This window comes from Rhinolophus sinicus, chromosome 9 (assembly GCF_057876585.1).
Source record: "Rhinolophus sinicus isolate RSI-liver-muscle chromosome 9, RSI-T2T, whole genome shotgun sequence".
NCBI classification, from domain to species: domain Eukaryota; kingdom Metazoa; phylum Chordata; class Mammalia; order Chiroptera; family Rhinolophidae; genus Rhinolophus; species Rhinolophus sinicus.
In genome coordinates, this window is record NC_142509.1 from 25,719,973 (window position 1) to 25,746,691 (window position 26,719).

Sequence of the window (26,719 nt, forward strand, 5' to 3'; positions counted from 1 at the left end):
TGGCGTGACATCCAAGCCCTTTAACATGACAGGTAAGACCAACGTATCCCCAACATCTAGGTTATGGCACATAGTAGATGCTCATTAAATACTTACTGGATGAATGAGTGAATGCATGGATGCATGATTGCCAAGAGGATTCATGCTATAAAACCTTTACATCAGGGAACTCTGAGCTAGGAGAGAAAATGTAGAGTATCACTAAGCACTTCCAAGATGCTGGAACTAACGTGCTAACTCCCCTTCTCGTCTCTTCTCCAGAGCGGCAGCAATCCCCATCCCATTTACCAAAAGAGAAATCAGCGACACAGAGGAGCTAAGTGATTGTCCTCTGGCCACATGGGAGTAGCCTGTGAGCTTAATTCACGGTACAGGGAAGATTACCGAGACCTCAAAATCCTCATATCGTACTCTAAATGTGAAGACCCTGCATTGCTATTAAACACCTGAGTATTCCCAAGGTTCTAAGCTAGGCTAGTTCTGATTCAAATATTCAGAAGACCTTTATGTAATCACTTTCAAATCAAGTGCACATCGAGGGGGAAAAGATAAAGTGGCTTTGCGCAAGAGGGTGCAATTCCCAAGGCTGCCAGCAGGTGGAGGCAGAGCGTACCCAGGGGTCTGTCTGCTCTTTCCAGCTCACCTGCTGTTTTCCACAAGGTAATGAACAATTTTGTCCAGGACCTTCTCAAACAAAGCGGTGCGGATCCATAGGTGTTTGATGGCGAGTGGGGACAGGTTAGGCAGCTTTGGCAGCTTCCGCACATTCTCCTGGAGGCCCTGGATCTGGTTTCGCCTTCAAGACCAGTAAAGGAGGAGAAAAGATATTCGCAAGAGGAAATCTAACAGGACCAATATGCAAATGGCAAAAATGTTCAACCTCCCTAGGAAATGAAGAAATGACAAACTAAAACAACAAGAAACTATATTGCCCCTGACAAATGGGTAAAGAGTTGAAAAAACTAACAATACCCAGTGAACGTGAAGATGTGGTAAAACAATTTCACACACTGTTGAGGGGCAAGCCAGAATCTCATACTGATACCTCTCTCTCTCTCTCTCTCTGTCTCTGTCTCTCAGATTATACAGACCCTTCAGTGGCTCCGCACTGCCCTTCAGGAGCAAGCTTTCAAACACTACAGGCAGGGACGCTCCACGAGCCTCCTCTTTCTTTCCACCTCTCCATCCATTCCCTTTATCACTCTCCTTTCTGCCCCCATAAGCTGGGCAGACGGCGACATCTGCAGATCCCTGAGGCCACTAGACTCACATCTGAGGACTCTCCATGAACTGCTGCTTCCTGCTTGCCCTCGCCACCCCATTCCCAACTGATCCCTTCTTTCTTTGTAGGTCTCAGCCAGGGCATCTCCTCCTGCAGGAAGCCCTCGCGGACCAGCCAGAGCTGGGAAGAAGCCCCTCTTCTGTGGCCCCCTCAGACTCTGCAGCATAACTTCCTGCTCACTTTTCTGTTTTCCCCTCCATACTGTGACCTTGAGGGCATGGACTAAGCGATTTGATTACTATTTTTTTTTAATAAAATAACTTCCTGAGGGCCTACCACACGGCAGGCATGGGCCCTCTTCATGTCTATCTGCAGGGCCCAGCCCAGGGCCTGGCATAGAGCAGGGGCTCAGTACGTATGCTCACGGATGAGTGACTGCGTGAACGAATGAATGGCTTTCCCTTACACATGGCACGGGCATCTCTAATTCCTCATTAGCAAGTCATTGCCAATATCACGGAAGGCCTGTGGAAATCCCTCCCTTTAAGACGTTATCAGCAACACCTGGGAATTTAGCAGATGGACTGGAAGGCACCTGGGACCCAGGTGGCAGAGGAGTCGGCTACCATATGGGGATTAGCAATGCCAAGTCCAAAGCCTTGCCCATGTGCAGTTCTGACCAATAGCCCTGCACAGGCAGGGCCTGCGGGTCAAGGAAAGGGCCGTTTCTCATCCAGGGAAGTGGAGTGATCACCCAAGGCAGAGGAGGCAAACACAGGGCAGGCACTCTCTCCCTTCCCTTGCCTGGTGCAGACATGGCTAATCAATCCACGCACTCTTTCCCAAGAAGCCCAATCATAGCTCCAGATCTTTCCTAACAGGGTCCTCTGTGCAGCCACCAGCAGAACCCTATCTACCATCTCCGACCAGGTTCCAGACCGGGGGTTTGGCTGTGCGGTCAGGACTCTGGGAGCGGCTCTGGTGAGAGGCGCTCATGTACACACACACTCAGGTCGTGAGCCTCCCCGTAACACATACAATTGCCCAAAAAGCCCAGCGAGTGAAGCTGCCTCTCCCCTTCAGTGGTTGCCTCTATGTGAGTTTTAACCAGAGGCCCACGTGGACAGAGACCAGATTGATTCTATTAAACGTTGGTCTTCCTACATTTAGGGCAGGACTTGGCTTATAAGAGGCACTTATTCACGTGACACTGTTTCTTTGGCATTTACCATGTGCTAGGCTCTCTCAGACGCTGGGGACCTAATGGGGAATAACACACATGTAGTCACCTGTCTTTATAGAGATCAGAGTCAAGAAGGGGAGAGATACAACAATCAAGTAAACAGTAAACAAATAAATAAAACTAATGACAGATGGTGATAACAATTGGAAAATAAACAGAGTGACACGGAAGAGAAATGGGGTGAGGGTTGAAATTTACACTCAGCTAGGGAAAGGCCTGCATGATGATGAGGAACCAGCCATGAAGACCAGTGGTGTGAAGCAGGGAAACGGTACAGCACGTGCAAAGGCCCTGCAGTGGGAAAGAGTCGGGTGGGTCTGGGGAGCAGAAAGGAGAGTGGAGAGAGTTCTGGGAGGCAGGGGCTCTTGCAGCGCCCACGGAGGGGCCTGGGCTGTCCTCCAGGGGGCGTGCTCTGCACTCACGCGCTCTCAATCAGCTGCTCCAGGTCCTGCACCTTGCGGCTCAGCTCGTCCGCCGGCGGGAAGCTCTTGCCCACCTTCATGAAGAGAGCCGCGATCTTGTTGCTACGCAGGAAGCCGGCCGCCCGCCGCCGCAGCCCATGCAGGACGCAGGCCTCCACAGCCGCTGTGGGGACACACGCGTCAGCTGGCCCTGCCCTGCCCACGCTCCCCGGCACCCAGCCCAGCCGGAGCTTCTGTCACACAGCGGCGCCTTGGAGAGCTGGGCTCCCCGGAATCACAAATCTGTGACAGCGTCACAGGCAAAAGCATGTCTTCCTCTCCCCCTTCCTCCCCCTCAAAAGGAAACAAGAGAGCCTAGTGGTTAATCCACACTCGCCACCCAAGGTCACATTGTCTTTGTTCACATCTCTCCCAGGCCCTACCCTGCTGTGTGACTTGGGCAATTACTTGCCCTCCCTGAGCCTCAGTTTCCTCCTAGTGAAAGGGGGACAGTATGAACACAAACCTCATAAGGTTGCTGTCTGGATGAGGTGGAAAACCTTCATGGGAAGCACTTAGCACACGGCTGGGTACACAGCGAGTGCTTTCTGAATGTTACATGTTCCTCCTGTTAATGGGGGAAGGGAGACTGGACAGAAGGACTTTCCACTTTCACTGGGTTAAAGAATCACATCGTCCTCATCACTATTCTGATTCCAGCAACAGCTGACATGATGGGTCTCGTTCAAGCTCGACCACAGGGAAGAAAGGAAAACCATCTCCATTTTTCAGATGTGGAAACATGAGGCTGGAGAGGTGAAGTAACTTATCCAGGGACCCCCCCCCCCCCAGCCATTAAGTGACAAAGCTGGGATTCAAACCCAGGTCTGAGCCCAAGGTTTGCTCACAACACTCATGCCTCCACAAAGGACTCGAAGGGAAGAGGATTCAGTCATCCTTTTCCCATTTCTGTGTTTCCACTGGAGGCCCTGCCCAGCTCTGGGTTGTAGCCTGGGCTCTGCCACTCACTTGCTGTGTGACTTCAGACAATTCACTTTCCCTCTCTGGGCCTCAGTGTTCCCTTCTGGAGACAGGCCCTGTGCAGGCCATTCTGAAGGCCCCTATTTCAGTTCTGGTACTTTGGACAGCTCTCTGTTACGCACCTTCTTACCTCCTGTCTCACACAGAAGCCTGGCAGCTCACTCTGCTGTGCAATAGGCGCCTAGTCAGTGTTGATGAGTTTATGGGAAGACCTACTCCTTCTTGAGCACCTGCGGTGTGTCAGCCCTGTGTTAGAGGTTGGCCTCACCTAGTCCTTGTTATCAAACCTGGGGAGTGAGCATTCTAGTTCTTGTCACCTCCCGGAAGAGTCGGCCCGCACGCCCAGGGCCAAGAGCCCAGCCAAGGGTATGTTATGTGCAAGAAGAGACACTGAGAAGTTCTGGTTTAACTGTGTGTCTTGGTGTTTTATTAACAATGGCTTGGTTTGGAAAGAATGTCCACATATTGCCTAATCTGCCCATGGAATTAATTTTTTCTGGCTGAGGATCTCTCAAATACCTTCATTTGTGCTTCCATACCCAGTATTTCCATTGTTTATGTTGAAATAAGTTAATCATTCAGGCTTTGTACACGTTGTTTCATTCTTTCTGAAAATGGCTCACAGGAACCACTGATAAACGGTTAGGAACCTCAGATAAATGAAACCTCAAGAAGGTACTTTAGGCCCCATTTAGTACCATCAAATTTCTCTCATCCAAAAACCTTGATCAGAGTTAGAGAATTACTAAGATTTTTACCACTTCCTCTAAGTCTTTAATTGGTAGGAATGTTAGCAAGTCCTGAACTGGACATGCATATTATTTTATTTGCAAAGGAAACTGTTCAGGAGAAAAAGCTTGGGTACATGCATTTAAATACTCACATATATTTAAATAAACACATTTCACTTTTAAAAAATTAGATCTTGCCAAGGTCACCCATCAAAAAAATGGCAGAGGTGGGATTTGAACCCAGGTCAGCCTGGCTGCCAAGGGGTTGAACTGCCAGCAGCAGGGTCTGAGGTCAGGGCGTGTGCTCAGCATATTGCAGGCCCACGCATGGTGTCCCCAGCCATCTGGACGGAAGCTGGTGGGCTTCTCCACAGAGCCAAGATCGCGAGAGGGGAATTATAGCACGTCCTTCACGATGAGACATTCCAGTCATGACATAAAAAGCTTTTCGGGGAGAAAGATAGAAACACGCCCACTTATATGTGCACACTGATTATGAGCTGAATCCTGACTTCAGGGCCATGGAAAACACACGTCCCTAACCACTGTGAAAGTGCAGTAAAAACCTGGCAGCGCAGTTATTTCCGGAACTTCGTGAGCAGAGCTGGTTCAAGGCGAGAAGCCTGAGTCACGCTCTGAGCCCGGTCCTGCCTCCTTTGCTGAGCCAGCTGGGCTGCGATCCCTCAGGATGTGTTGATAGATCTTAATTCCCTATTTTTTTTAAGTCCCCATCTATCCTCTCCCTTTATTTGGCAACAGCCGTAGGCAGAGGGAGGAAAGGCTGTGGAACCCATTCCTCAGAGGCAAAACCACTGCCGCCTGGGGGAGGGTCACGGATGGGAGCCAGTCCTTCCAGCGTGAACCACATTCACCTCTCCATGGGGTACAGAGGTCACGCTTAGTTTCTTCTTTAGACTTTTCTATATTTCCAAAGTCTCTAATGAAGTCCCCTTGGAATCTGAAAATAACTTCAGTTACGAAGCAAAAAAAAAATGACGCGAACACCTCCGCACATACGCCCCACTGCCCCGAGGGAGCCCACAGAAAAAGAAGCCAGTCCTCCAGGCCCCGGGGCCACAGACTCACCACAGAAGGAGATGATGTGGCTGCTGTCTTCGTGGACAAATTTCCGCGTGACGGCCTCCTCCATGATCTGCTTCACCTGGAAGGGAAGGCAGCTGGAGGGGGCACCCTAATGCAACTCAGGGGACATTCTAACAACTACTTTCCTTGCACACCCTCCTCACTGCATCTTCTGTAGGTCCAAGGCCTATGCCTGGGACAGCACCACACACATTTTTCAGGCTCTTTGCATGGCCGGCTCTCAGGTGTCACACAGAATGTCATCTTCCCTGACCACATTAGCTAAGGCAGGCCTCTCCCCACCTCCCCCATCCCCGACTACAGCTCCCCTGTTATGAAGTACTTACACTATGCCTGTCCTATGTGCTTGTTTACTGTCTGTCTCCCTCCTCTAGAATATACATTCCCCGAGGGCATGGCCTCGCCTGCCTCGTTCACTGCTGCATCCAGGGAGCCTAGAAGAGTGCCTGGTGCACAGTAGGTGCTCAATAAATACTTTCTAAATGACTGAATGCATGAAAGAATAAGTGAAACAGGTATGTAAAAGAATCAGGAGGGTGTCCTGTGAAAACTCAGCCCTGGAGTCTGGCAGACCTGGGTTCCAAACCCCGAGCGGGCACCTACCAGCTGGATGTGTCATCTTCTTTTGGGAAATGGAGGCCCAGCAAGGCGAAGCCACTTGCCCAAAGAAGTGGAGCTGGCCCAGAGTGGAGACGGAATTCCAGCCCGGATCTGACTTCCAGGCTGTGTGCTTTTCCTACCATACTCGACTACCATACTCAACAAATATTTCTCGAGCATCTCTGATGTGCTAGGCATGGGAGACTCGGCCCTGGAAGGGCCACGGTGACCCTGCTCACGGAGGTGACCCTGTGGTGGCCTGAACACCACCCTGCTCTGCTCGATTCTGGACCTCACTCTGCGGGAGTCACTGTGGGGCTTTAGCAAAGTGTGTCTTCTCTGGGACTCAGTTTCCCCACTTGAGGTTGAGGAGGTCAGAATAGATGATCTCAAGGGCCGGACTCAGCTCTACAACAGTGTGGCTGTGATGTGAGCACACAGTGGGGCTGTGAAGGGAGCACACAGTGGGGCTGTGATGTGAGCACACAGTGGGGCTGTGAAGGGAGCACACAGTGGGGCTGTGAAGGGAGCACACAGTGTGGTTGTGATGCGAGCACACAGTGGGGCTGTGATGCGAGCACACAGTGGGGCTGTGATGTGAGCACACAGTGTGGCTGTGTTGTGAGCACACAGTGTGGCTGTGATGTGAGCACACAGTGGGGCTGTGATGTGAGCACACAGTGTGATGTGAAGGGAGCAATGTCCTGCATCCCCACCCCCACCCCAACAGGCCCCCACTCCCTTCCGGGCTGCCCTGTGGGCCATTCAGACACAGCCATGCCAGCACATCAGAGCACCCATCTGAGAGCACCCTCAAGCTGTAAATTCCCCTCTCTCCCTTCTGGTTCCTTCTCCTTCCTGGAGGGGAAGACAAACCTCGGAGCATCCCCTGGCCACATTCTCAGGAAAAACATACGGCCGTGCCCGCCCCAGGGCTGGCACAGCAAGTCAGCACTCTCCCTGTGAACAGCTGCTGACCTCTGAGCTCAGCCAGCTGCAAGCTGGGCTTGGCTAGCAGCAATTCTAAGCCTGAAAACTATCCAGCCATGCCCGTGGAATGAGCCCATTTTACAGATGTAAGAACTGAGGAGCAGGGAGGCAGACTGGCCCACCCACGGCCACACAGCCAGGATGCAGCAGAGCTGGAACTCTAACTTATAACAGTGTTTTCCTTCTTGGCTTCAGCTACCATATCCTGTTCCCTCTAACTACTAGCTGTGTTTCCTCAGGCAAGTCATGTCATCTCTCTGAACCTTAGTCTTCTCACTGGGTCAAGGTTCATAGGAGTAGCACCTGCCTCGCGGGCTGTGGAGGACTGGACAAGGTCATGCGCACCACAGGCTGAGCACAGAGCCTGGCGCACAGTGTGCCTGCAATAAATATTAGCTGCGTGCATGCTTCACCTGCCAAGAACCTCACCTGGGCTCCTTTACCATTATTCTGGTCCCGGGTGAAACATGACCTGTTTCGGGAGATTAAATTGCCCTGCTGGGCTTCCTACAATGGCTGCTTTTACAACCCCGATCAGATTTATAATTTCTTTTTCGTCAACATCTGTCCTTCCTGCCGGGCTGTGGGCCCCATAAAGCTGAGCGTTCTGTGTCTCCCTGCTTTATAGCTCTGGTTTTGGCACATCGTAGGTGCTCAATAAAGTTCTTTTTGAGGAATGAATGGCTTAAAGCAGGGGTGTCCAAACTTTTTTCAACGTTTTTCACCAAGGGCCATATGCGGTAAAATACACAAACAGCCGGGCCACTCACTTGAAGTGAAGTACGTATCGCCTCACCGGGTTTATTTAAGGAAACTAAATGTATTTTTGGAATTTGCTGCGGGCCAACTAACAATGGATCGAAGGCCACAGTTTGAACGCCCCCTGGCTTAAAGGATCACGATCAACTTCGGCTTTGGTAGAATATTTTAATGGAAAGAATGTTTTCTTGTCTCCATAACTGTGGGTAAACAGAGCAGCAACATTATTATCCTGATTTGTCAGGGGAGGAAGCAAAGGTACAGAGAGATGGCGTAAACGTGCCCAGGCTCAAACAGCTGGTGAGTGGAGTCAGGGCTTAAATCCAAGTTTGCCTGACTCCAGGGGCTGAGCTCTGTCTATAACAGGCCATTAGTCCACATGGTCTCAAAGCATTTGCCCACCCCTCTCCGCTCCCCAGGGACCTAACCCTCTCTTTCCTTTGCTCCCCTGAGGCAGGATACGGTGATGTTGGCCTATAACCCAGGGTCTGAGAACCTGTCAGAAGGGGGCGGCTAAGCATCCAGACCCAGATATCCTTCGAGAACAGAGGGGTGGAGAGAGTGGGTTCAGGCTGAGTAGTAGACGGTGGTGGACTGTCTGGAAGGTATGATGGGAGGGGGTGGAATCCAGGCAGCTGAGCCGAGAGCACTTTCAGAGAAGCATAATTAAGAGCTAAGACTTTGGGGCCAGACAGGCCTGGTTCAAATCCTGACTCAGCCACTTACTAGCTGTAGGACCTTGGGTGAATTCCTTTACCTACCAACGACTAAAAAATCAGTAAAATATGTTGGTTCTGTCATCAAAATACACCCAGAGTCGAACCATTTCTCATTCCCTCCACTGGCCCCTCTCTGAACCCAGTGAGGTCCAAGGCATAAAGCTGGACCTGGTCCAAGTCCTATCTGTCACCCAGTCTTCTCTCTGGTCCAAGTCACATCTCTCCGGGGTCAACACAGCAACCTGTCACTTGTCTGCCTGCATCCACCTCCTAGAGGCTCATCTTAACACAGCCAGAGGAGCTGGTTAAAAGATATGTCAAAAGAGCAACCAGACAGAAGATCAATAAGGAAACCGAGGACTTGGAATACATTATAGACCAATTAGACCCAACAGACATACAGAACCCTCCCCACCAGCAGCAGAACACACTTCTTCTCAAGTGTACACGGGACATTCTCTAGGCTAGAGCATGTGTTAGGACACAAAACAGGTCTTAACAAATTTAAAAGGACTCAAATCATACAAGACCTTTTCTGATCACAATGAAATGAAACTAGGAATCAACAGCATAAGTAGAAATTAAACAACACCCTCTTAAAAAAAAAACAATGGGTCAAACAAGAAATCACAAGAGAAATTAGCAAACGTCATGAGACAAACGTAAATGAAAACACAACATATCAAAATCTACGGGGATCCAATGAGAGCAGTGCTAAGAAGGAAATTTATAGCTTGAAATGCTTATATTAAAAGGAGAAGATCCCAAATCAACAATCTTTATGCCTTAAGGAACTATAAAAAAAGAACTAAACCCAAAGCTTGGGAGAAGGAAGGAAAAAATAAGCATTAGAGCAGAGATAAACAAAATAAAAAATAAAAAAAACAATAGAAAAAAAATGAACAAAATCAAGAGCTGGTTCTTCTAAAAGATCAACAAAATGGACAAACCTTTAAGCTAGACTAAGAAAAGAGAGAAGACTCAAAAAACTAAAATCAGAGTTGAAAGAGGATACATTACCACCAATGACACAGAAATAAGAAGGATTATAAGAGAATGCTATAAAAATTGCATGCCAATTAATTAAATAGCCTAGTAGATAAAATAGATACATTTCTAAAATACACAATCCAACAAAATCTGAACAGACGAGGAAGTAGCAAGGAGACTGAATCCATAATCTAAAACCTCCCACTAGAGAAAAGCTCAGGACCAGATAGCTTCACTGGTGAATTTTGCCAAACAGGTAAAGAATCACACCAATCCTTCCTAAACTCTTAAAACAAAACAAAACAAAAAAAAAATTGAAGAGGAGGGAATACTTTCAAACTGATTCTATGAGCTCAACATTACCTTGAACCCAAAGCCAGACAAGACACTACACAAAAAACTACAGACGAATATCTACAATGAATATTCATGCAAAAATTCTCAACAAAATATTAGCAAACAATATTTGCAGCATATTAAAAGGACCATAACCAAGTGGGATTTATTGCTAAAATGCAAGGATGGTTCAACATACAAAAATCAATGTAACCCATTGCACTAACATAGTGAAGATAAAAATATTAATACAATATCATCTCAGTTGATCAGAAAAAGGATTTGACAAAACTCAACATCCTTTCATCATGAAAACATTCACCAAACTAGGAACGAAGATTATATGTGAAAAACCCAGAGGTACCATCATATTCAAAGGTGAAAGACTGAAAGCTTTCCTTTAAATTCAGGACAAGACAAAGATGTCTGCTCTCACCTATTTTATTTAGCATTGGAAGTCCTAGCCAGATAAATTAGGCCAGAAAAAGAAATAAAAGGCATGCAAATTGGAAAGGAAGAAGTAAAATGATCTCTGTTTGCAGATGACATGATCTTATATACACAGAGAGTGCCAAAAAAATGTATACACATGTTAAGAAAGGAAAAAACTATTAAATTGTAATAATATATACCGATAACAAAGATGAATACAAGTCACGTTTGACATCTGCAATGACAAGAGGTGCTCAAAGTGGTTACCATCAGCATCCAGACACTTCTGATTATGGCGAACTACTGCTTGAGCAACGTTGACCATCGCTTAAAATATGTATACACTTTTTTGGCACCCCCGGTAGAAAACCCTAAAGATCACACACACACACACACACACACACACACACACACACACGTTAGAACTAATAAGCAAAGTCAGTAAAGTTTCAAGGTACAAAATCAACACATGAAAATCAGCTGTGTTTGTAAACACTAACAGTGAACAGTCTGAAGAGGAAGTGTTTAAAAATTCCATATACAATCGCATAAAAAAGTAAAATACTGAGGAATAAATTAATCAAGGAGGTGAAAGACATGTATACTGAAAACTACAAAACATTGCTGAAAGAAATTTAAAAAGACACAAATTAATGGAAAGGCATCCCACGTGTTCATGCATTGGAAGACTATGGTTAAAATGTCAATACGACCCAAAGCAATCTACAGACTTAGTGTAATTCCTATCAAAATCCCAACAGCGTTTGTTTTCTGTTCGTTTTTTTCAGAAATGAAAAATCTATCCTAAAATTCATATGAAATCTCAAAGACCCTGAATAGGCAAAACAATCTCAAAAAGAAGAACAAAAGCTGGAGTTCTCAACCTTCCTGATTTCAAAACTTATTACAAAACTACAATAATCAAAACAGTGTGACACCGGCATAAAGACAGATATATGACAAATGGAACAGAACAGAGAACCCGGGAATAAACTGTCACATTTGTGATCAAGTTATTTCTAAAGACCATTCAATGAGGAAAGGACAGTGTTTTCTGAAAACAGTATTGGGAAAACTGGATATCCAGATACAAAAGAATGAAGTTGGACCCTTACTTTATACCACATACAGAATCAGCTCAAAATGGATCAAAGACCTAAATGAGTGTTTAAAATGATAAAAATCCTAGAAGAAAATATAGGGGGAAAACTTCATAATGTTGGATTTGACAATGATTTCTTGGAAATGACACCAACAGCAAAGGCGACAAAAGTAAAAATAGATGAATTAATTGGTAGATGAACTAATTGGGCTACATCAAAATAAAAAAGTCCTGTGCATCAAAGGGCACATGAACAGAATGAAAAAGACAACTCACGGAATTGGAGACGATATCTGCAAACCTGATAAGGTTTAATGTCCAGAATACACAAAGAATTCTTACAACTCAACAAGAACAAAAAACAACCTGATTAAAAAAATGGGCAAAGGACTTGAATAGACAGGCCAATGGCCAACAAGCAAATGAAGACGTCTAACATCACTAATCATTAGGCGAATGCAAGTCAAAACCACAGTGAGGGACCACCTCCCACCCAGCTATTGTCAAAAAACAAAATAACAAGTGTTGGTGGGAACGGGGAGGAGCTTTTGTGCACACTTAGTGGGGATGTCAAATGGTGCGGCTGCTATGGAAATAGGATGGCAGATCCTCAAAAAACGAAACAGAGATTTTTACCATATAATCCAGCGTTTCCACTCTGGGCATCTACCCAACAGAATGGGAAGCAGAGCGCTGAGAGGTATTTGGACAACCACGTTCACGGCAGCAGTACTCACAACAGCCAGTAGGTGGAGGCAGCACACGTGTCCACAGATGAAGGAAGATGTAATACAACAAATGGGGGTCTAGTCATACCACGGAATGTTATTCGGCCTTAAAAAGGAAAGAAATCATAACCCATGCCACCGCGTGGATGAACCTTGAGCACATCACGCTAAGTGAAAGAGCCAGTCACCAAGAGACAAAGACTTACATGAGGTCCCTAAAGTGGTCAGTCAAATTCAGAGAGACAGAGAGTAGAACGGTGGCTGCCAGGGGCTGGGGGCAGGGGAGAAAGGGGAATTCTATTTCATGGAATTATTTTTTAATGGATATAGAGTTTCAGTTTTGCAAGACGAGAAGAGTTCTGGACATCCGCTCCTGAACAATACGCCTGATGTAACACTACGGAACTTAAAAATGGCTAAGGAAAATTTCACGTTCGGTGTATTTTACCACAATTTTAAAAGGTAGGTATGCTATGTGTTAATGTGGTATATATACATGAATGTTTCCCAGTTAGAAAAGGAAAACAGGTAAGTCAGCCCACATCCCTCTTTTGCTCAGAACCCTCCTGTGGCCTCGATCTCACCTGGAGGGGCACAGTCCACGGGGCGCTGCGCGGCCTGGACCTCTGCTGACCTGGCCTCCTCCCTCGCTGTTCCCACCACTCACTCCACAAGTCCACACAGCGCTTCTCCTTACTGGGTACCCAATGCAGTGAGCACAGGCCCACCTCACGGCCTTTGCACTGGCTGCTCCCTTCCCTGGAATGCTCTTTCCCCAGAAATCTCCATGGTTCGTTCCACTCTCCATTCAAATGTCACCTTCCTTCCTCACCCTATTTCAAAGAGCAACCCCACCCCATGCAACACTCAACACACGCCTTTCTGCTTATTTGTCTCCAGAGGGCTTCACTGTCACCTCTAACACGGGATGCAGTTGGGTTATTTGTTCTTCGCATCTCTGACGTCATGGACCTGTATGCTCTGTGACGTCAGGAATTCCATGTCCATCATTCACTGCCCCAGTCTCAAGACCTAGAAGAGCACGTGGCACGCAGCAGGCACTCAAGGAGTATCTACTGGATGAACGCATACCTCCTAGGGTGAGGTTTAAATGAGGCGATAGAGGTAAAGCACACGGAATGTGCTCAACGAATAGCATTTTAGTAATGACGATGAAGACACCTCTGCTGCCCTGAGACCAGTCACATCTGGTCCGTGCATCCCTCTTCCCTGCTCACCAGACACATTTATGCACGTAAAATCAGGGTAAAAAGAAACAAGAAAATTCACCTTGCAAGGAGGGGGTCTTGGGAACCCTGATTTATAGCTGGTTGGTCAGAAGTACAGGTGACAAGGTGAGGTTTGCAATTGGCATCTGCAGGGGGCGGGAGCCCTTAACCTGACCTGTGGGATCTGAGATGTCTCCAGGTAGATAGTGTCAGAACTGAGTTAAAATGTAGGACACCAGCTGGGGTCGGAAGTTTGCTTGATGTGTTGTAAACCTACACATCTGGTGTCAGATGTACTGTGTGGCAGTAGTGTGAGAATTAAGGAGAAACGCACAGAAGGAGGATTGCCCCAACTCACTGACCCTGCACAAGAAAGGCTGGCACCACCGGGCTGGTTCACTTCGCAGCTCCCGCAGACAGAACGGCCCCTGAGTCACAGAACAGGGACAGTTCTCGGGGTGAGTGCCAACGTGGCTGACCACCCCACACAGGGCCAGCTCCTTCCAGTGGCCACCCCTGTCTTAAGCAGACTATAGCCCTCCTGCCAACATCTTCCTGTTCCTTGGAGGTGGCTCTGCCACCTGCCCATGACCTTCTCCATGGTGAGCACAGAGACCGCCAGGCCCCATATGATCCATCCATGAAAGGAAGCTGAGCTTCCTCAGGACGCAGGGAAAATCCCCCAGCTTAATTTCTGGCTCTGGTGCCAATTAACAGGTACTCTCAGGCTGGCCTCACCCTTCAGGGTCTCAGTTTACCTTCCTGGCCTCAAAGACTCGCCCAGCACTCACTTTCTAGGATGCCCCAGCCTCCGTCCATTCCTTTCCCTTGTCACTCGTCCCGCTCTTCTTTTAGATCCTGCAAACTGTTACCTCCCTCAGTGCTATGGGCTAAATTGTGTCCCCCCACCACCATTTCATAGGTTGAAATTCTAACCCCTAGCACCTCAGAATGAGATTGTACACAGAGATGATTAGGTTAAAATGAGATCATCAGAGTGGGCCCTACTCTGATATGACGGGTGTCCTTATGAGAAGAGGACATGTGAACACAGACAGTTATAGAGGGAAGACTCTGTGAAGACAGGGGGAGAAGATGGTCATCTACAAGCCAAGGAGAGAGGCCTGGAACAGATCCTTGCTTCTGTTGGGTTCTGGAGGGTTGAGGGATGGAAAGAGGGCTTTATGGTTTGAGGGTGGGGAAAGGAGGAATTTGGAGCAAGGGACTACAGGACACAGGGATGGGCGGGACAGGGCAGTGGGGGCCATGAGAAGGCCTCTCACCCCTCCCCCCCAGCTCTCTGGGCCTGTTCTGATGATATGGTAGATGCTGTAATGTGCCACTCAGATCCTATCAGGACTGGAGGCCACCACTGCTGGGAGAGTTGCTGTCCCTTAGGGGACAGGGTCACCTCAGCTGCAGAGAGAGCCTCCTCCAAGGACTCACTCCTTCCTAGTGTGGCCACATCCAGTGACTGATGCATGAGGGGTGTAAAGATCCGGCATCTTTGCCCCAACTCAGGACAGCTCTGAAGGGCCATCCCCTCGGAACTCCCGAGGGTGCTGGCTGACCAGGGAGACCACATCACGGCCCAGCTCCTCCCTCTCCTCACTCCTGCAGGCTTCACGCCGCTCCCCCTGGTGTTGGTCCCAAGCGCACACCTCAATAAAGCACCTGCGTGCTGACCTCCGTCTCAGCGTCAGCCTCCAGTCAAGGACGCCAAGCCATAGCGAAGACATGTTTGGGCCGGAAACAACAGAGAGAAGTTGTAAATGGGGCAAGTGGGGTGCATTCAGCTGGGCAGGAGGCAGGGGTCTCCCTAACTAGCCCTCAGACATTGTGTGCAAGGTGCAGAGAGTGAAACAGATGGAGTCAGACCATCTGCCATGGAGGGGCTTCCAGTCCAAGGAGCCACAAGGCAGGACAAGCTAAGAGGTGCCGGGCAAGTGAGACGGGCAGAGCAGAGCTGCCCCAGGCGCGGTCCAATGGGGAGTGGGTTCAAGTACGATGCTCAGGCCTCACCCCAGACCTACTGAATCAGAAACTTGGGGTGTTCATCAAGGCTTCCAGGTGATCTCAAGCATGCTCAGATTGCAGTAGAGGATTTCAGGGGAAGGAAAAGGAGACGGGAGCATGGGGAGGACATGAAAGAAGTTGCTGTCCTGAAATCCTTAAGGAAAAGATGGAGTGGTCACAGCTCCTGTCCAGGGGCCCTCCCCACACAGCTCGCCCCTTCTTCTAACTTCTCCCTCCCACCCCTGTCATCCTAGGGGAGGTAACAGTTCCTGGTCCCCCTCCGGCCCCAGTTAGCAGTCACGGAGGGATGCTGCACGCTTCCTTGTGGTCTCCCAGCTTCCTTTCCCTAGCTTAGTCAATAGCCCCTTTATTAAATCCACTTTAATGTACTCGGTTTGGTGGAACCATCTGTTTCCGATTGGCACCCTGACTGTACTCATACATTGTGTGAAGTCCAAGCTCTGCAGAGCAGGTTGTCTGTTTAGCTGTGGATCCTGAATTTCAGCAAGTGCAACCCCTCTCTCAATCACACAGCCGGTAAATTGGCCCGGGGAGGAGCCCGTGGCTGCTGTCTGGCTCCAGGCCTCTGGTCCTATGCGCTGATCTGTGGTGGAGGTGGGAATGCAGCACCAAGCGAGGACCCCTCCCCACCTCCCTGGCTCCCAGCTGTGGGCTAGAACTTCTCCCTAGAAGTTAATAACAGGCCGACAGCCCAAGGCCAGGACAGGAAATTAAAAAGGCAATGAAGATGACAGCCTCCCCCAGAAGGTCCCTGAGAGCCCTGGAGAAGGCGGCACTGTCTCCATGCAGGACGAAAGGCTGCTGCCCACTCTTGCAGGCAGGGGACCCATCCTGGGGGACAGGCCAGACATTGGGCAAAGGAAGGGAGCCAGGCAGTCGCAGAAGGTCTCCAAAATTCAACTCAACCTCCTTACCCGTCAGCCTCCAGACATGGGTTTGACCTTGGTCCACTTTGGAGGCCAACAGATTTGAGGGACTTCGGAGTGGCCTGGGGACAGGGGCAGAGAGGCAAGGTGGCCTCCTAGCTCCTTGCTACCTGTGTGACTTTCTAAGCTTTGGCCCAGGAATCATGCCCCATGAGATACCAGAGGTGGGGGCTGTGGCTGGTGCGATTCGGACCCTCATAGACCTGCATTTACATCCCAGCTTGGCCACTCACGTGCTGTGTGAGCTCGGCCAAGTTGTGCCCCTGCTGGTGCCTCAGTTTCCTCTTCTTTAAAGTGGACACTAGCACGCTGCAGGGCTGTGTTGAGGATTAAATGTACTGTTATTGTGAAAGGGCAGGCCCAGGCCGGGCTAGCGCATAGGAGGAGTTTCATGATGCTAAAAGCTAATGCTCTCCTCTTTTTTTTTTCTTTTGTGAGCATATACTATGTTCCAGGGACTGTTTTTAAGCACAACCTTAATGAGGTAGGTTCCCAAATTATTCCCATTTTACAGATGGGGAAATTGAGGCAGAGAGAGATTGGATAACTCATGCAAGGTCATGCAGAGGATGCAGGATTCAGACCCAGGGCCTTTGTTCTAACAAAGACTTTGTCTTCTAGCAGAAGCTGTAGGCCATTTTGAACCAAATGCTTTTGCTATTCTCCAGCTTAGAGTAAGAGAGAATGTTTACTGGGCACATACTGTGCACCAAGTGCTTTGTATAGAATATTTAATCATCACAAGAGCATTGTTATCGCCATTTTACAGATGGATAAACTGAGGCTCAGAGAGTTTATGCAGTTTGCCCGAAGGACTCACAGCCAGGCAGGGGCACAACCTGGACTCGGATCCAGATCTGTCGGTGGCCTAACCTGGAGCTCTGTCTCCAGCCCTGCCCATGTCACTCTGCCAACCACATCCTGTGGGGGCCTTTCGGGCGGGGGGTGGAGCTCAAAGGTCAAACTGGCCAGGAAGCTTTTGTCCTTCTCCAGCATCCATTCCCAGGAGTCCTCCAACAGCTGCTCACATTCCTCCCATGACGGGGAGCTCACTCCTTTTGGAACCAGCTGATGAGCTCTAGGGACAGGATGACAGGAGGCAGCTGGGAGGGGCCATGAGCCCAGAACATGGAGTCACTGACCTGGGGACAAATCCTTGGCCACTCACTATCCGCATGACGCCAGACCGGTTTCCCCACCTGCCAAAAGGGGTGGATGATAACAGCACCCCTACTCACAGGAGTAAGGCGAGGCTTCAATGAGATCGTGAAGACACTACCTGGCACCTAGTAGCGATTCTACAAGTGGTGGTGACTCTAGAGCTGACAGTGAGTAGCCTGGCCCACAGTGGATGTTCCTGAGCCTTATTACGTGAGGGGGCAAACACAGAGGGGCCCTTCAGCTCCATTCACCAACCCCAGCTTCCCATCCACCTGCAAGTCAGGGCCTCGTGGCCTCTGGGTCTGCCCTGGCCCCGCCCCTCCACATCAGACCTCTGAGCACCTGCCCACCCCACCTCCAGCCCCACCCTGCCACCCTTCAGAAACAGCCCCACCCTCCTGCCATCCCTCCCTCCACCTGCAAATATTTAAATAGCATAAAAACAGGATTAATCTCAGAAGGGAGTCAGGCAGGGAAATCCGGGCCAGTCAGCAAAGCCGGAAGTGGGGCTCCTGGGGCTCCCAGGCCGGCCCTGTCCACTCCCCTCCTCATACCTGCCACCTGCCCACACCCAGATATCCTCGTGCTGTCCACCTTGAACCCTGCCAGGTTCCAAATCAACTTGCTGTTCCTCCCTGCCTCCCCACACTGCTGTGTTCACGCCCTCTAAACCCCAAAAGGGAATACACATGGCCCAGGGTCAGGGCTGTCATAAGGTTTATGGAAAATACAGGCAGAGGGCCTCAAACGGGACCCAGCACACAGCTGGCACCACACAAAGGGAGGCACTAGTGAACTGAGTAAGGAGCGTGAGCTGAGAGCCACCAGCCGCAGGTCAAACTCCAGCTTTGCCATGAGCTGGAGGATTCGGGCCTCGGTTTCCTCATCTGTGAAATGAGGGTGACACCTGCACCAGCTCTCAGGGCTGCTCTGTGAAGATTCCATAAACAAAACACGCACAGAGCCCAGAAAAGGGGCAGGGCTCACTGTCTAAAACAGAGCACGCTGCTTTACGCTTTTCCTTAGAACGGATTTCTCACCGCCTGCCTTTCACTATACATCAGTGTGTATCCATTTTGCGTCTGTCTCTCCCACGCAGCTCTTAAGCCCTGAGGACAGGGCACGTGCAGGGCGCTCAATGTTTGATGCTCATGCTGGTGACAGTCACAACACTCACGCTTACTGAGCTTGTTTCCAGGGAAGCCCCTCGGACACCTGATCTTGTTGGAATGTGTGTAAGGCTGGGCTCCTCAAACATCTTCTAGAAACAGGCAAACAGCAATTATTTCAGGCTTTGGGGTAGGGCTGCCAGATAAAATACTGGATGCCCAGTGAAACCCGAATTTCAGATATATAAGGATTGTTTTTTGTTTTGTTTTTTAGTAAAAGTATATACTAAATATTGCATGAAGCATACTGAAGCAGACTTAATACGAAAAGATTGTTGTTTTCTGAAATTCAAACTTAACCAGGCATTCTGAAGTTTTAAGTTGCTAAATCTGGCAAACTTATTTTCACGCCACGTACCATCTATGTCACATAGTCTCTTTGGTTTTTACAACTCTTTAAGAATGTGAAAACCATTCTTAGCTCTGGCGGTACACAAACAGGCTGGATTTGGCCACATGGCCCCTGGTTTAAAGCACTCAGCACAGTGTCTGTGGCACATAGTGGGCCTAACTAAACGTCACTAGAGCTGCCACCTGCTGCTCGGAGGCCTGCTGCCTCGGTCCTGACTCAGAACGCCCCCACCCCACGTGCGGTCTCAGATGGCTGGTGCCTGGCAGCGCGCGTGGATGAGTAATGCTGAGCCAGCACTGGCCTATGAGATGGAGGGCCCCAGGCACCCTGACTCTTCATCCCCAAGAAACTCGCAGCACAGTGGAGAGGATGGTTAAATTAGGATGCCTGGAGGGACTCAGGAGGGCTTCAAAAACAACTCTCAGCATGTGAGGAAAGTGGGGAGGAGAGGGGGATGACTCAAAGGCCCCTCTACAACCACTGGGGCAGGCGGGGTGAGCTGAGGACGAGCTGAGAATGAGACGTACACGCCTCAGCAGGCCGGCATCTCCAGCCCAGCCTCAGACCACTGGCCCTCAGACACTGGCCCCCTGAAAGGCATCGCCAAGGGCTCACCCCCTTGCTCACGTGGTACATTCTGCCAGCTGCCCCTCCATGCATGCTCCAGCTGGGTCACTGCAACTCAGGCTCCAGGCTTCTGCTTAGGTGTCACCTCCTCCGGGAGCCTTCCTGGACTCTCCCGTCCTCAAGTGGCACTAAGTGGGCCTCTTCCATGTTCTGCTAACACCTGCATTCCCAGCATGTATCACTTGAACAGAAACTTGCTGATTCACTCGACATTTATCAGCATCTCCTGCATGTCTGGCACCAGGTGGCAGCCAGGTAGCATCCCCATCCTCAGGGAGGTCACAGTCCAGCGAGATGGAAAGACAGTAAGTCAGTCATACAAGTGGATGGTATTTACAAAGTGAGACCAGTTCTCTGCAGCGAAAGAGCTGGGTTCTATGAGAACAAATAACAAAGAAACTGGGGGGGTGGGGAGGTCAAGGAGGGCTTCCTGGAGGAGGTAAAGCTCAAGAGCTCAAGCACAAGTAAGAATGAACTCTCTGGGCCTTGGTGTCTCCAATTCTGAAGCACAGGGTAAAAACTCTCCCCTGCCACTGCCCCCTCAGAGCTGCCTAGGAGCTGAAAGGAAGGAACAGATGGAAGCACAACGTGGCAGGGAAAAGACTACATGGAAATAGCTGGCGGCTTCTTATTTTTGAAATTGTTATGGGCGAGGCATGCAAGAGGTGAGAGCTGGGAGGGGCTGGAACAGGGCTGATGAGGGGTGGGGGAAACAGGAATATTTTTGGAAGCTCCAAAGCACAGACACAGACAGACATGATTGGGTGGGGGCGGATGAGGGAGGATGGGATGGTCCCACCTGCAAGCTGTGAGTGTGTCCACGGGGTGACCCAATCTTCCTGTCCTGCCAAATCCTGTTCCTTCCCCTTCCCGCACCCCAAGCTCCCGCTGCACATGCCATTGCGGCTGTGTGACCCACGTGATTCCCACTGCCTGGCCTTTGGTTGCACAGTCCCCTCCACCTGGCATCCCCACCCATTCCTACCTCCATCTCCAGCTCTGGAAAAAGCACCCAATCCTCCAGGACCTGGTGCCCTTCTCTTCTCTTCACTCCTTCCTGATGTGACTGCTTCCCAAAGTTGATGTGACTCCCCTTCTCCCCGTCCCAAGCTCCCACAGTAATACGCACTGCACGGCTATGAATATTATGTTCTGGGGTCAAACTTCCAGAATTCAACCTCGCTCTTGCACTCATGATCTTGGGCAAATCATGTCCCTTCTCTGAGCCTCAGCATTCCCATCAGTAAAATGGGTTCTATTTTAGTATTTGCCTCACAGGCATAAGATAATACATCAAAAGCATTGAACACAATAGCAGCCACATAGCAAGTGCTCTATGCATTTGTTTTATGTAATGACAACCAGTGTTTACTTATAAAGATTTTTTTTTTAGATTCTTTTTTTTTTTAATTGGGGAAGGGGAAAAGGACTTTATTGGGGAACAGTGTGCACTTCCAGGACTTATTCCAAGTTAAGTTGTTGTCCTTTCAATCTTAGTTGTGGAGGGCGCAGCTCAGCTCCATATTTATAAAGTGCTCACTGTGTGCTGGCACCCTGCTCAGGGCCATTACTTCCCCTAATCCTCAAGGTAATTAAGTGAGGTGGATACAGTTACCCTCCTCATTTTACTGATGAGGAAACTGAGTCTCTGTGGGGTTAAATGACCTGCCCAAGAGCACACGGCTTGTAAACAGCAGGGCAGAGATTCAAACCCCTGACTGTAACCTGAGCTGAGCCTGGCACACAGTAGGTTCATTTGTTCATTCACCGAACACCTGCATATTCTTCCCACAAGCCAAGTGGGAACGTTACACACATGAGCCCAGTGATTCACAAGCGTGCATACGGTGTCATCAGCGTGGCAGCCGCTGATCTGGGAGGGGCAAAGATCATCCACCTGTGAAGAGGCGGGGATTTGAATCAAGGTCTCCTGCCCGACTGTCCCAGGTCACAGTGGGGACCCCAGCAGCCAGGTGGCCAATGCACCTGCTCCCTTAGCCCAGTGAGTCCCAGTGTCCTAGTCACAGCCCACTCCTGGAGCCAGGTCCAGCAGCCCCTGCCAGCTCCACCTCTGCCACAGCCATCATCTTTCATTGGCTTTCCGCCACCTCCCCAAGCACACTGACACCTAGCTCCTCTCTGTCACATGTTGATTCCCGAAGCAGAATCATGGTAACAACAAGAAACATCCAACCTGAAAGGCTTATTACCAAGTGAAAGAAACCAGTCTGAAAAGGCTACATACTGTGTAGGTCCAACTACATGACATTCTGGAAAAGGCAAAACTATGGAGACAGCATAAAGACCAGTGGTTGCCAAGGGTTAAGGGGAAGGCAGAGCGCAGAGGGTTTTTTCGGGCAGTAAAACTGTTCTGTATGTGACTACGGTGGTGAGTACATGTCATTACACATTTGTAAAAACCCACAGAATGGACACCACCAAGAGTGAGCCCCGATGAAAACTATGGACTTGGGGTGAGAATGGTGTGTCCATGTGGGTTCATCCGCCGTAGCAAATGTCCCACTCTGGTGTAGGACATTGATAATGGCAGAAGCTATGCGTGTGGGGGGCCAGGGGATAGATGGGAAATCCCTGTACTTTCCACTCCATTTTTACTGGGAAGCTGAAACTGCTCCAACAAAATAAAGTCTATTAGAAAAAGAAGAAAAAAACCAAAGTCCTTTCCTCACTCTGCCACTAATGGAGGAAGTCAGCAAGGATGGAGACCTTCCAGCAAACAGGCCTGAGGGCCTCCTTTGATGTGGGCTGTTCTGTGCCCTGGGCCTGTCCTGACCTGCTGGGGCTTCCAGGCTTCACAGAGAAGGGTTCTGACTCGACCTGGTGCAGGCGGGAACTCAGCAACCCCTGGTAAAAGGCCCGGAGCTTCCTCTCCTGCGCGCTCTCGCAAACGCAGCTCCGGGTGCCTTGGCCAACCTTCCGTCCACACACTTCCATCCTGCCCTGCACAGCCACACACACGTAGTAAAGAAGGCAAAGCTACCGGTGTCCTGCTGCAGGGGCAGCCCTGAGGTGGGAGTGAGAGGGGAGGGGAGGGGTCATGCATGATAAAGCAGTGGCCTGTGGACCTTCGGGGTCAGGCAAATCCCCACTCCAGCTCCTCCCTCTAACCTGAACTAAACGTAACTACTGGGCTGGCAGGAGCGGGAAAGGCCTCTCACTCGGCTGCTGCCAGCCTGGCCCCAGTTAATCGTTTACCGGCTGCTATAAATAGGCACCAGGCATTGTTCCCTAACAGGACGAGGACCGGCTGACCTGCCACGACCTGGAAGGAGGGGTGTTCTGGGGCTGAGAATGGGGTGCCCATAAACGGGCCTTCTGTCGCCACTCTGCACAGGTGCCTCAGACACCCCTTGACAAGGAGGTTCCCCCAGTGCCTGATTCTGGGGCATTCACCTGGGGGCACCTGGGCAAAAGGTCCTTCTGGCCAACCCTCCCCAGCACAGTCACCACTGGAGACGATGGGGCCATGAAGACAACCCCCAGCCACCACCCCTCCCCACCCCATTCCCAGAGGAAACAGCCTGTGTTTCACGTTCCCAGCCCACACCGTGGACACCGGCCAGCTTCCTCCCAGCTGTTCTGCCCACTGCGTGTGGCAGCTCCCCTGGCAACTCGCCCCACTTTCACAGACCCACGGGCCTCACGGATGGGGAAAGCGCACACAGACTCTTGAGCGTGGCTGGATTCCCTGGAAGGCTGCCCAGACTTTTGGGGTCCGGGCAGCTGCAGGAAAGTAAGAAATGGAATTCCCAGATGGTTGCTTAAAACACACACACAGAGTGAAGCAGAAAACAGACTAACCATCTCTACCCATCCTTCAGAAGAAAAGCAGTTGAATATCGTGTCTAAGGGCTGGTTAGAATCCTGGCTCCGCCCTTCCCAGCGGTGTGACCTTGGGCAAGTCACTGCACTTCCCTGTGCTTCCATCTACTCCCCTGCAAAACCGGGTAATAACCAGGACCCACCCATCTCAGGCTTTTTTGTTTGTTTGTTTGTTTTTAAGATTAAATATGATAATAGCTATAAAGCACTTAGCACAACGTCTAGAAAATGATAGAATTTTCTGGACATTCTCTATCCCTGTCTTGTCCGACACAGTACCACTAGCCTCGTGCCTATTGAGCACTTGTAAACATGGCTAGTGCAACTGAGGAACTGTATTTTTCATTTAATTTAGTTTTACTTAATTTAAATGGAAGTAGTCACATGTGACTAGCGGCTCCCATTGGACAGTGCAGGTCTGGAATCTAGTGGGTTCCCAATAAATGCTGGCTGTGATTATTATTAGCGGTTATTGTTGTTAGAGGGCTCGCTGGGTGAGACGTTACAGGCATCATTTCACTTCTGTGAATACCATATTTGGGTATTTGGGTTGTGGACCACTTAGAGGTACTGATGATAATTGAGAATACTCTCCACATAAGAAGTACAAAGTGTTTGTATAATTTCAGGGTTTTGTACACCTCCCCCAGAGAAGAAATCTCTGATCCGGCAGACACCTGGCACACAGTAGGTCCCCAGGAAGCACCTGGGATCACAGGCAAGCACAGGGCACAAAAGTGGGTATTTCCACTGTTAGAGGCTGAGCTCCAAAGGCAGGCACACTCACTCCTTCACGATGGATGTCTGTGGCTTTGCTACCTGGTTTCCATCTCCTTGTCTGGTCCTTTCACCTTGACTCTACTCTGGGTCCCCTCCCTGGCTCTCTTAGGGCTGACTCCACACTTCACCCCTCCAGGCTGGACCAATCAGAGCACTCTGTCCCACAGTGACTGGAGCAAAAGAAGCACGTGACCTAGGCTGGTCCAATGAGACCTAATCCAAAGAATTCTGCTAGAACCATGGGCAAGGAGGAGCTCTCTTTCTGTTGCGATGCCAAGCTGGCAGATTGTACCCTGAGAGCTGCTGGGCAATACTCTACTTCCCCACAGAGAGAGGCAAAGCATAAAGCCAACACAGAGAAAGGCAGCACAGAGAGATGGAGAGAGATGGGGTCCTAATGACATCATTTGAACCCCTGGATATAGCTGTACCTGAAGCTGGAATCACTCCAAACTTCTCAAACAATTGAACCAATAAATCCATTTGTCAGTTTCTCTTTTCCTTTTCATCTTATGTTGATAGATTTACTTATTGGTCTAGCTAGTTTTATGAGCAAATTATCATCCAACTTGAAATGGATGGAGCTTGCTAAAATATCCCATTCTGCTGTTGCTCAGCTGTGTGAACTCAGTCCAGTTTCTTAACCTCTCTGAGCTTCTTTCCTCATCACTAAAAAGGAGTTGCTATCTGTACCTACTCCACAGGAAGACTGCTTTGTGAATTAAATGAGATAAAGTAAATCACTTACAGCAGTGTTTGATAAATGATAGTTGCTATAATTCTAATCTAATTAAACATAATTTACTAAATAATGATTAAAGAAGAATTCATTCAGTGCCCAAGTACCACTAAATCTCTTGAACTCTTAGGCCTTCAGTGACCTGATTTTTAAATGGGGACTCACTACAAAAGGACCTGCTACTGTCCTTTATAAACACCCACGATCTGAGTTTCTTCAAGATTTTGCAAAGAAAAGGCACAAAAATCGATTCATCTGCTATCTTCTGGTACTACCAAAAGAAAGAAAAACACACTGCCTCCCACTGGAGTTCAGCACACTTAGCCGCCTCACCCAGGGGGTCCTAGGGACCACGTGGCAGGGCCAGCAGGCTCACGAGGGTTTCTGATCTCCTTAGGCTGAGACATCACCACCATGAGGCCAAGGAGCCGCCAGACCCAGAGGGAAGATCCAGCCTCCCACCCAGGAGGCTCGTGCAGCCAGTCAGGACTCAGCCCTCTGGACTCCCACTCAAGGGCTTGTCCCTCTGCACCCCATAAATGCCTGTGCCCAGCCTACAGCACTGCTCCTGTGGCCACGGCTTCCCCAGCCCACGGTTTACCCAGGGACAGCGAGATGCCATGCTGAGAGCACCTACAAGCTCAGAGGGGATCAGATGTCCTTCTGAGACTGACTGGGTGAGCCAAGCACAAGGCCTGGTCTCTCCGTAAATACTGCTAAAGGCCTGCCCGGCAGGGATGGCATAACAGCACTGCTGTGTGGTAGATGATGCCCTCACTGTTAGCTACATGAGGAAACTCAAGCCGGAGAGGGTCACGCACCTACTAAATGGCAAGAGGAATTCAGGACTGTCCAGTTCCTAAGGTTGGCCCTTTCCCCAACTCCACACTCTCAGCATAGCTCGTAAGCACGCGTGGGTCACTGATTTGGGCTCCAGAGTAATGAAAAGCAGTACCACTGATGACCCAAAGCTGTATCTCTGATGAGCTCTGTGACCTCACGCAAGTTACTTGCCATCTCTGTGGCTCATTCTCCTTAGCTATAAGGGAGAGTGTTTATCCACTTCATGGGGGGTTGAGATAATTAAACGAGGTCATCCTATATAAAATGCTCAGTAAATGCTGTCCAAAAAAACAAGACTTTATCCCATTAGAATGGCTTTAGGTAAGCCCTTGTTTTCCTTGAGTGGAGTGAAGGCTCCCAAAAAGTCTTATCAGCTACTGAGTTTTAATAACTCTTAAAAACAGACTTGGCAAATTCAGAGGAGAGGAAACATCAGGGAAATCTGGCTCTTGGAGAATGACGTCATCTGACTGAGATGATTCGAGGTTCTTAGAATCCTGGAGCTGTCCAACCTCGTCCACTTAGAAAGCAGGAGAATGAATGAGACAGGGAGAAGGCACCGCTAGGAGGTCACGGGGACTCAGGGCAGAGATGGGACAAAGACTCAGGTGTCCT

The 26,719-nt window shown here is 49.5% G+C and overlaps 1 protein-coding gene across 2 annotated transcripts in view; it reads right to left on the reverse strand.

The window, feature by feature from the left end:
* Nucleotides 1–26,719, reverse strand: part of SGSM1 (small G protein signaling modulator 1) — an 82,516-nt gene that overhangs the window by 49,211 nt on the left and 6,586 nt on the right. For both annotated transcript variants that reach the window (XM_074321893.2, XM_074321892.2), the window contains exons 3-5: nucleotides 5,725–5,800; nucleotides 2,888–3,050; nucleotides 644–796 (exon numbers count right to left, since the gene is read on the reverse strand). In XM_074321893.2, the coding sequence (XP_074177994.2) occupies nucleotides 644–796; nucleotides 2,888–3,050; nucleotides 5,725–5,800 (392 nt within the window). The remainder of the gene's footprint in view (nucleotides 1–643; nucleotides 797–2,887; nucleotides 3,051–5,724; nucleotides 5,801–26,719) is intronic.